The sequence below is a fragment of the Girardinichthys multiradiatus genome, chromosome 20 (genome assembly GCF_021462225.1).
Source record: "Girardinichthys multiradiatus isolate DD_20200921_A chromosome 20, DD_fGirMul_XY1, whole genome shotgun sequence".
Classification (NCBI taxonomy): Eukaryota; Metazoa; Chordata; class Actinopteri; order Cyprinodontiformes; family Goodeidae; genus Girardinichthys; species Girardinichthys multiradiatus.
The window spans coordinates 28,378,893-28,389,647 of NC_061812.1; the positions used below are offsets into that span (position 1 = coordinate 28,378,893).

Sequence of the window (10,755 nt, forward strand, 5' to 3'; positions counted from 1 at the left end):
TCCTGAAGGCGGTGCCATGTATCAGGATGACAATGAACCAATACACACAGCAAGACTGGTGAAAGATTGGTTTGATGAACATGAAAGTGAAGTTGAACATCTCCCATGGCCTGCACAGTCACCAGATCTAAATATTATTGAGCCACTTTGGGGTGTTTTGGAGGAGCGAGTCAGGAAACGTTTTCCTCCACCAGTATCACGTAGTGACCTGGCCACTATCCTGCAAGAAGAATGGCTTAAAATCCCTCTGACCACTGTGCAGGACTTGTATATGTCATTCCCAAGACGAATTGACGCTGTATTGGCCGCAAAAGGAGGCCCTACACCATACTAATAAATTATTGTGGTCTAAAACCAGGTGTTTCAGTTTCATTGTCCAACCCCTGTATGTTCACCACACTTTCAGATATTGTCAGGTGTGGTAAGGTGGAGGACTCCATAATGCAGATGGGCCGACATCTTTACCATGAGTAAAAATGGTTTATTTTTAGCAAGGCAAATTACTCAAAACAGGCACAGACGACGGTTAGAAGGAGTGATGTTTCCGCGATGAGTAAACAGAATGATTGTGTATAAATGGAGCATGGTACAGGTGAAACGAGAAGACTGATTACATGATGTAGGTGGACCTTATGAAGGTGATTACAGGTTGACAGATGCAGGGAGTAAAAGCGAAACGTGACTGGGACAAAACAGAAATCCAATGATGCAAACTAATTGGGAGAAAACATAATGTACAGAACATAAACTAGAAAACAAAAATCTGAAAATTAAGGCACAACCAGGGAAAAATAATAAACAGAAGCAGGATCCAAAACAAAGACTGGGAATAAGAATAAATAAAACCCAAACACCCTCAGATCATGACAGACTGTCATGATCTGACATCTTTGACTTTGTTGTGGTCTTGTGTTTTCAACTTTTGATTTAGTTTGGGTTTTTGCAGTCTGTTTATTTCCTCATGCTTTAGTTTTATTAGGTTCACCTGCTCCCTCTGCCTCCCTGCCTGCTTGTCACACCTGTTCTTAGTTACTTGATTACCTGCCTTTGTTCTCACTCTGTTTATTAGTTGGTTTGTTTCATTGTCCTTTGCTGGTTCCTCGTCTCACAACTCGCTCACACTCGTTACCCTCGTCATGCCATGTTCCTGCAGTGTTCAGTATGTGTAAGTTTTGAACCTCGACTTATTATCTCATACCTGCAGTGCTTTGTTTTGCTTTGAAAACCTTTTTGGAATAAAACTTGAAGACTCTTACAAACATGCTGCTGCCCAGCTCTTATCTGCACTTTGGTCCGATCCAAACCCAGACTGTGAGACAGACATTTGATTGATCACATAACCCCTTAGGACTTGATGCTTGTCTACAGGCCCTTGAGGCTTAAGGGGCTGGAATGTTAACGGGATTAAATAGTAATAAAGTACTTTGAAGTATCAGGTTGTAACATGAAATGGTTCAAAGGGTAGGAAATGTTTGACAAGGTTCTGTTTGTAATGATGATTCTTTGAGACACCTTAGAGACAAGCGATGATGGAACTGTAAAGACTCTACAAACACAAAGAATTATGAAGATCAATAGTCAACAAAGTTGAGATGGAGAGACTGACAAAATGGTGCTCTGAAAATGTCCTGGCCCTAAACACAAGCAAGACCAAAGAGGTCATCCAGGACTACAGGTGGATAAGGAAGACTGATTATGCTCCCATACTCATACAAGGACAGGAGGTGGAGTACGTAGATGACATCAGGTTCCTGGACATCCACATCAGTTGTGACTTGACCTGGTCTTTGAATACAAGAAGGCCCAGCATATGATTTTCTTCCTTAGGAGGCTGAAACGGATTGGACTCTCTCCTCTCAGCTGCATGCAAACCTTTATAGGGCCACAACAGAGAGCATCACCTGCCTCAGTGTGTCAGTGAGGTATGGGAGCTGCCCTGTACAGGATAAGAAGTAGCTGGTGCAGGCGGTGTAAAAGACCTAGCGAATAGTAGAAGACGCACCTTTACCAGGTTTGGACTCCACATTTGGGGACAGAGAAAGGCCTGGCACATTGCGGTAGACCCCATCCACCCTGGAAATGAACTGCTTGTGCCTCTACCTTCGGGGAAGAGGTATAGCTAAAGCTTCTTTCCTAGGGCAGTGAAATCAATTTAAATCTATATTTAATCTAACTGTTGCTGAATGCCATTTATTACCGCCACACAACTTGCTGTTAATTTATCAAGCCTTGTGTATTATGTAATTTGATCACTTTATATTTTTTATGTTTTATTGGATTTTTAGGGGGCATACTTAGTCACAAGCACCAAACAAAAGTTTGTTGTGCTAACGCGTAATGACAATAAAGGTCCTTCTTCTTCTTTAATAGACTGGTTAAAATGAGCCTATAAAAAATAAAGTGGCCAGCAGTCTGTGGACATTACTACTTCATTATTGGGCAGCAAGGGCTACATGATCCTGCTCTGATACCTATCACTTTTCTCTGTAATGAGATGCAAGCCCTGTGGACACTTATATCTGAGATATTTTACCTCTCAGCGAGCATCTACTGCATATTGGTATGTGCATATACTGAAAACTTGTACATTTACTGCAAACAACAAGGAAGAAGAATAAAAAAGAAACAGGAAGTAAAACTGGTGGAGAGAACGTCACTGACCCCTAAACTCCACATCTCCATGTTTGTGATACCCAGATCTCATTTCAGTTTCAAGACTTTAGGCCCTAACTCTGCACTCTCATATCTCCCTTTGGCCAATTTAGGGAATTATTCAAATGAAGAAGAAACTTTACTCGATAAAGACCCTCAGATGTTCTTTTGAGGACCTTTGAAGGTTGCAGATGGAGGAGGGATTCCTCTAGAGTGGCTCTCTCATTAACAATGATAATTGAGATCTGCCTGTGTTTGATATACTGTACAGCAATAAACCAAAGGCCCAAGCTTCTTACTGTGAGAGAGAGAGAGGCAGAGTTCAGGATAATAAAAATTTTCCATTGTGGAAAACCCCAGGAGTGTTTTAGATGATTTGCCATTCAGTTCCCTTCAGCTCGGCCTGACACTCACTCCTCTGTTCTCCACAGACAGTGCAGGATTGTAATGTTTAAAGCTGCTGCCTAAATAAAACAAGCTCAGGAACACAAATTTGACAAAATATAAATAATTAATATACCTTTTGAGGGTTAGCAGTACAGTACATACAATGCATCCTTAATACATATTGGTTAAGAAAATGTGAAAAGGCAAATTGAAAAATATGTGTCCATCTAAATTAAAATTAAAAGTCTTCAAGTTATGAAACTGGCAAAGGATGGCTATCCACAATTTACTTTGCAGAATGTCCACAGTTACTATAATCTTATTTTAAAAACAAAAAAAATGCGCTATTAGGAAGAACGTAATGATGCAAATAATTTAGGTTGGGTAGTTGAAATGATAAATGCAAATGTATGACTTTATCTGTGCTTAGCAAATTTATATGTTTTCAGTAAATGCACACCTAGAGTAGTATATATGTAAGTTGTACAATGCCTTGCAAGATTATAGATATTTGGGAATTTTTTTGTCTGTTTACAATCCCTAACATCAATGTGTTGGGATTTTATGTGATAGACTAATGCAAAGTAGTGCATAATTATGAGGTGGAAGGAGAAAGATACATGCTTTTCAACAATTTTCACAAGTAGAAATCTTAGTCAGCCTGTTTACTCTGATACCCCTAAATATAATCCAATGCATAGAGTCCAACTGTGTGTGATTTACTCCCAGTATAAATGCAGCTGTCCTGTGAAAACCTCAGAGGTTTGTTAGAAAACATTTGTGAACAAACAGCATCATAAAAACAAAGAAACACCGCAGACATGTCAGGGAGACGTTTAGAGCAGGGCTAGGTTACAAAAGAAAATGGCAAGCTTTGAGCGTCTGTTGGATGGGTGCAAAAACTTGTTATCAGTCATGTAAAAACTTTGTGTTGCAAGGCACCTGCACTATGCCTTCCTCCCTGTGTGTGTGAGATCATTGTTATCTCTGTGAGAACCAGCCTCCTTTCTTTCTCACACACACACACCCTGTCTGAACTGTCTGTTGAATTGTGTATATAAATAAAGAGATAGGGTGTCAAAACTTTGTAGTTTCACTGCAAAGTGGGCTACCCTTGCTGCAAGTAACTCTGACTGTATCGTTCTTACCTCTGAGTTGACTAAATAATACCTAACAGCGTCTCACAGAGCACATGTACAGGTCTAACAAGACATGGCCGATCTAAACTGGCGGGTAGGTACCATCTCACTGCAGGTGCTCTCTCCTTCAAGGAATGCACTCTGCTGGTGGGGCGGAGTCAACCTGTATGTCTAATGTCTTATGTGTTCTGGGACTTGTTCGAAAGTTGGGGTTTTCTTCCGCCATGGAAGTGGGTGGTTAGTCTTGGGTGGGGATGGGCATCGTTTGGACCTAGGTGGTTCTGGTTTGGATTCTGGTTCCTTGTCTAGATTCTGGTTCTTGACGCCGGTCCCGGTTCTGTCTGGGGGAGGGGGGTTGGAGGGGTCTGCATGGTTTGGCAGGCAGGCTGGCCGGGGCTGATCTCGTGGTGGACTGGTCTCTGCTTCTTGGTGGGTTTTGGTTTTGGCTCTGTGGGCTCTCTGCCTTTTGTGGGCTTCGGTGTGGGTTTTCTCGCAGGGCTTCTACAGGCAGGGGCATGGGGGTCGGGCATGTTCTTGGACCTGGATGCTATGGGTCTTCTCACGTCACGTCACGGCACTTTTGCAGGGGGCTTTGTTTTTGGAGGGCTGGTGGGGACGCACTTGCATGGTGTGGGCTTTGTGCATGGCTTCTGCTTTGGGTGCTCATTACTGCATACTGTCCTCCGCTGTTTGGCGTGCTGTGGTGTCGGGGTGGTGGTCCTGTGCGTGGCGACTCTGGCCGCCGTGTTTTGTACAGCAGGGCGGGCTTTGCTGGGCTCAGTGGTTGCATTGGGCCTCTCTGTCTTATGCAAACTAAAAGAAAAAATTTTATTACAGATAAGACGCCTTTACTTAATTTTATTTTAATGCAGTTGTATATTCATACTGAATTTGTTTGGGAAAACTAAACTTTTAACCTAATTACATTTACTATTTAATAAAAAAATGTTCGATATCTGTGTCCTGGTTGGGAGTGGCCCTCTGGTTAAATTAATGTTGGGGTTCATGGGGGTGGGGGCTCATGAAGTTGAGATAGGACTTCTTTGGGGGGTAGAGACTGTTTTGTCCTGGGACAGCTCTGGTTGGGGGCTCATTTGGATCAAGTAGACCCCTCTTTTGTTTGTGGCCCCCTCTCCGGATGGCGACAGGTCATTGGGGCCTGGGGTCAGAGCGGGGGGTTGGGGCCATTCGGGTTCTGGTTCGGGTGGTGCCGGCTCTAATCTGGGCTGTGCTGGGGCGGTCTACCTATCTCCACCCTGGAAGGATGGGAACCACCTCCTGAGTCCTGGGCCTGGTTGCCCCTCTGGGAAATCAGTACCTGGACCTGGGAGTATAGTGTGTGTATGGGGAGTGTGAGTGAGTGTACGATGTCTGTCTTATGCTGAGGTGGGGTTTGCTTGTCTGCTGGGTTGTTCCTGGTGGGTGGTGTGTGGTTGGGGTTGGTGGTATTCACCGGGCCCTTACCGATGTATGGAAGAATGTGTGGTCTTGCTGTGGCGTTGGCTCGGGGGGAACCACAGCTTGGCTTGGCTCTGTCGTTTCGGATTGGCTGGCATGGATGTTGGTGGCTCTGCATCTCTGGGGGGAGTGTGGCCTCTTTGCTGTGCGTGCTGTGGCCTTTCTTTGCCGCCCTTCCACTTGTTAGACTTGTGTCTTTTCCTTGGGCACGGTGGTGGGCGGGGTGGTGCAACGCGGGGTTTGCTTGACTGCCTGGCTGCCCCGGGGGGTCCCGGCTCGATTGTCTGTAGGGCATGCATGTGCCTATGCTGGTCCGGAGCTTGCATTTGGTCTGCCATTTTGGGTCAGGTGTTTCTTTTCGGCAGCCTCGGTGTTGGTGTGGGACGTGTTTTGTTGCCCTGATTGCCTGGTTGTGACTGGGGTCTGCCGGGCATCGAGGAATGGGCGCTCTGTTGGCTCTGACCCGTGGGTTGTGGGTGGTTGGGCATGTTGGTCATGTGTCCTCCTTTATGTGGCGTATTCTGGTTGCACTGGGCCAGCTGTGGTGAGACCACACTCTTGGTCGATGCTGCGCACACTCCTGGCTGGCTCCTTCAACGGGGAACGGGGTGTCGGGGCTGGGGATCGGAGTTTGAGGTTTTGGATGGTTACTGGGGGGCTGGGGTGTTGGTCCTGGTTTTCAGTCAGTTCTCGGGACCTGGTACCTGTCCCTAGCCCTTCGCCCGATGGATGTGCCTATGCCTCTGTCCCTTGTTGGAACTCGGTGAACGGGGGTGCCTACTGGGGTCAGCCGGGGAACTGGCTCCCTGGGAGAGCATTTTGCCCCCCAGTCCTTCCTTCCCAACCCCGGACACCTCCCTCCGCCCACTCCATCACACTACCACTCATGTAGGGCCTTGGGGTGCAGGTGCGTCATTGGGGTCCCATGACAGCCTGTGCCCCAATTTTATTGTACAACTTAGACACTCGTTTATAACATTTTCATGGCATTCATATGTAGGGCCTTGGGTGTGAGTGCGCTCAATGGTACTAAGAAGGAGGGTATTTTATTACCCTGACCTCTGGTGCCTGCGCTCACCTCTAAGGGTTAAGTTGCATGTAGACATTTAAGGTTCTGGGTGGGGTGGGGCGTGGCAGACCCTCTTCTCCACCCATTTTTCTTTTTAAATGCACACCACAACAACACGCATCAACACCACATTTGGGCGGGCGGAGGTAGGCTTGGAGGTAGGCTTGGGGTCTTTTCCCACCCTCGTTTGCTGTTTGCTGTCTGGGGTGGGAGAGGGAGCGGGCCATCTGGTTGGGATCTGGGCTGGGGTTGAGGTTGGGGTCTTGGGGGTTGTCTGGTACTGGCTCTTCGGCCCTCTCGGCATCGTTTGGATTGCATTGGATCTCGTTCCCTGGCTTCAATGCCTGGTCCATCGGTTGGGGAGGCGTCAGGCTCCGGCGAGGGGGTCTTGGCTGGGCGGTGTGCAGTGTTGATTGAGATGTGGCTTCGCTTTGATGGAGGGGCTGGCCAGGTTGGTTGCTTGGTGCCGTGGGGTGTGCCGTGCGGGAGGGTAGGTGGCGGCATCCTGGGGCTCCTCCGGGGTTTGGTGTGGGGTTGGCGGGGTGCCCGGTCCTTGGCGTGCTTTGGTGGCCTTCCTCCAATGCTTCCTTCTGTGGCTCTTGCCCCTGGCCGGGCGCAGGGCTACGGTTGGCGGTCAGGTGGGTGGGGCGGTGGATCATGTCTTGTTGCCGCACTGGGGCAGCTGATGAGATGTGCTTGGCCTGGAGCAGGTTACCTGGCTGGTGCATGTTTCCCTCTCATGGACTGATGGGCAGGGCTGCTGACGGTGGCCGAATGGTTGGGTGGGCTTGGCGGTGTGCTGCTCTGCTGACTGTTGATTCTGGGGGGGATCAGCGTGGCGGGCTAGGGGGTGGCGTGGGGGACTTCAGCGTGTGGGGTTGTGTTCTCTTCTTGGATGTGGGGTCACCGGCATCTGGATCGGCTGAGCGCCAATGGTAGAGGTGAGCTGGATAATGTTTCTACCTGGGCTATCGTTTCAGTGGCAGTGATGTGGTGTGTCTGTGTGGTTGCGGGGGCGGGGTGGGGGACGCCGGCCTCGAGTGCTTGCCGCTGGCTGGGGACCTCATGCCGGGTGAGTTTGTCCCATCTGGGTGTGGGGTCGGGGACTCCGTTGTGAGCTTGGTGCTTGACAGTGTCTGTCCTGTTGTGCCTGTGGGCGGGGGCTGGGACAGCATTGCGTGGGGCCCTTGCCTTGCTGTCGCAGTGCGCTGTATGGTGGGGGCGGGACGCGGCGGGGGTGCTTGGAATGGGGAAGTGTGTCGGTGTTGCTTCGTCTGCCTTTCAGGATGAAGCTCTCCTGTGGGAGTGTGCCCATGTGCTGTGGGGGGGATTCATGGTGTTTGGGTTCGGGGGCATGTGTTCGATATTTGTGTCCTGGTTGGGGGTTGCCCATTGAGGTGATTCATGCCGGGTTCATTGGGGTGGAGAATTCATGGGGTTGGAATCGGCACTCATTGGGGGTTGGGACTATTTTATTCTGTGGCGGCTCTGGTTGGCTGGCTTGTTTGGACCATGTAGACCCCTCTTTTGTACATGGCCCCCTCCCCAGATGAGGATGGTGGTGGTTGGGGACTGGGGTCCGGGCCGGGGTTGCTCAGGTTCAGACATGAGCTCGGGCTCGCCCCAGGTTCAGGTGCTGGGGTGGTCTGCCTGTTTCCACCCCCGGAGGGAAGGGGACCGCCTCCTGGGTCCGGGGACTGGTTGTTCCTATGGGGTATCGGTACTTGGACCTGGGAGTATAGAGTTTGTGTGAGAGTGTGAGTGAGTGTACGACGGCCATTGTTGTTTGTCTTTACGTTGGGTGCGTGGGTGTGGGTGTTTTTATGTGTACGCATGAGGGTGGGAATGTGTGATTGTGATTGTGTGTGCTTGTTTTTGTTTCAGGTTGGGTCTTGGGCTGCTCCCTCTCCTGGATCCGTTTAGGCCCCCATCGAATGTGGGGCCTATTACCTCCCCACCACACTACCTGCCGGTGGTTGATATCTCTGCCCGCTGGTGTACTTGTAGTTCTCAGTATCCGGGACTGGGTGCTTTGGTGTGTGCTGGCTCACTCCTGGTGGCTGCTTGCCGGGGTCTGAACCCCTGGGCTCGGTCGGGCCTCTGCTGGGGGAGTGATATGTCTCGGGGTCCATGGCTGGATCTGCTCGGGCATAGACGGCTGCCGGCAGGGCCTGTGGGCTCGTCGCTGTAACTCCCTGGGGCTTCTGCACTGTGGCTGCTGGGTGGTTTCCCTGGGATTCTCCTCTGGTCCTCTCTGGGGGGGTTGCGGTAGTCCCGGCGGTAGTTCTCCTGGGGTTCCTGTGCTCTGGGGGGCCTTTGGATGTCTGTGGCTTAGATCTCCTCCATATCTGTCCAGGGGTCGGATCTGTGGCTCCTCACACTAACTATTGCATGTTTTTATGGAGAAACCTTGTATGCACATGCGCGCTCACACTCAGACCCACAGGTGTTTAGATTCAGGTGTTAACAGATACACAAATGTTCTATATTAACCCGCATTTACCACTAAATACATCTTGCATTCATAAGTACTGTGCACCTTTCGGTAAAAAGGCTGGTAATACAAACATTTCTGCAGGTGTGGAAGCAAGCTGGGTGTTATCTTGTATTCTCTACATCCTTCTTTCTTTCCTCCATTCTATTCTCCTTCTTTCCCCTTTTCCTTTTTGCCCCCTTTTCTCTCTTTCGTGCTTCTTTTTTTTCCTTTCCATTTCTGTCTCCGTGTCTGTAACAACTGAAATAATCCCAAAGCAGTTTCTAATAGTTCCTTTTTATAAATATCAAGCAGAGCTTTAAAGAGTTAGCTGTGTTGTGATTATGAATATGAATATATTATTTAATATTAATATTTTAATATTTTATCAAATAATATTTCGGTCTGTTAAGGGTTGTCCTGTGAATACCTGCCAAGTAAGGCGGTGGTATTAGGACAAAATAGAAAGGTGTGAGCCAAGCTCTGACTTTATTGAACAGCATAAACTCTGTACACACATGGAATGAATTCACACAATTTCTTAAAATACAAGAATTTATTAACAAAAATAAGTCAACTCAAAGTCAAACATATTTCAATCAACAAACTCTTCACCATGCTAAAACAATCCAACTAAACTACCAAGCAGAATTAAAGAATAAAGAAGACTAATGGGTTATGTACAATATAAACAGGTTGATTAAAGATGGTTGAAAACCATGACCGAAAGAGTGATGCAACATTACCATGCAATGTTTATGTTTGAGATATTATTTTAATAAAATTATGTTTTAAAGAATGATATGCTGAATAAAACCAACCTTCTGGATGACCAATTCTCAATGGTGTCTCATTAGCTGCCTTTATTTATTAAAATAATATTTAAAGAAATATTATTTAGGAAATAGTAAAATATTTAAGGAAATATTTTGAAAAAGAACCAAATCTTTCAGGAGAAATGGGGCTTAATGGTGTTTTCTTAGTTATCAAGTTTAGCAAAACAATGTTTAGGGAAATATTTTACTGGATTGAAAACTAGCAACCTTTTTCAGAATCAGAATCAGAAAAGCTTTATTGCCAAGTACGTTTTTGGACATACAAGGAATTTGTTTTGGCGTAAATGATCTTAGCAGATTAGCTGTAAGCACAAGTGTTCTTAGCTGTTAGCAGTTAAATTAGCTGTTAGCAGTTAAAGCTAACAAAAGAAGCTTATAGCTTATCATCCAAATCAAACACATACCTTTAAAATACCAATAATAAAGGGTTAAAATGCATAAGCGCGGATGGCGCGTTATGATCTATCTTCTGTGTTTAAAATCACCCTTCAAGTAAAGTTTGTCTTAACTTTAAAAAAACACACAAACACAGAACACAAAATTGAGCACGTGTGCTGCAGATAGCCTGTTAGCTGAGTTCAACACAAACAAAACCAAAATTCATAAAATGAAAAACGTTTAGATTATTTCATTCTAAATTACTTCTACCACTCTGCCCAAACCTAACCTCGTATGTGAACCGTGTTGAGGCGATAAAGTTTGAAGAAAGCTTCTGCAGTGAACAAAAGGGTTAGCTTCCAG

General features: G+C 47.0%; 1 protein-coding gene across 1 annotated transcript; it reads right to left on the minus strand.

The window, feature by feature from the left end:
- Nucleotides 1-4,349: 4,349 nt before the first annotated feature.
- Nucleotides 4,350-5,935, minus strand: LOC124856184 (extensin-like). Its single transcript, XM_047346449.1, has 3 exons — nucleotides 5,643-5,935; nucleotides 4,856-4,991; nucleotides 4,350-4,679 (listed from the first exon to the last, which is right to left on the minus strand). The coding sequence occupies exons 1-3, from the start codon at nucleotides 5,933-5,935 to the stop codon at nucleotides 4,350-4,352; spliced, it is 759 nt and encodes a 252-aa protein (XP_047202405.1).
- Nucleotides 5,936-10,755: the final 4,820 nt, after the last annotated feature.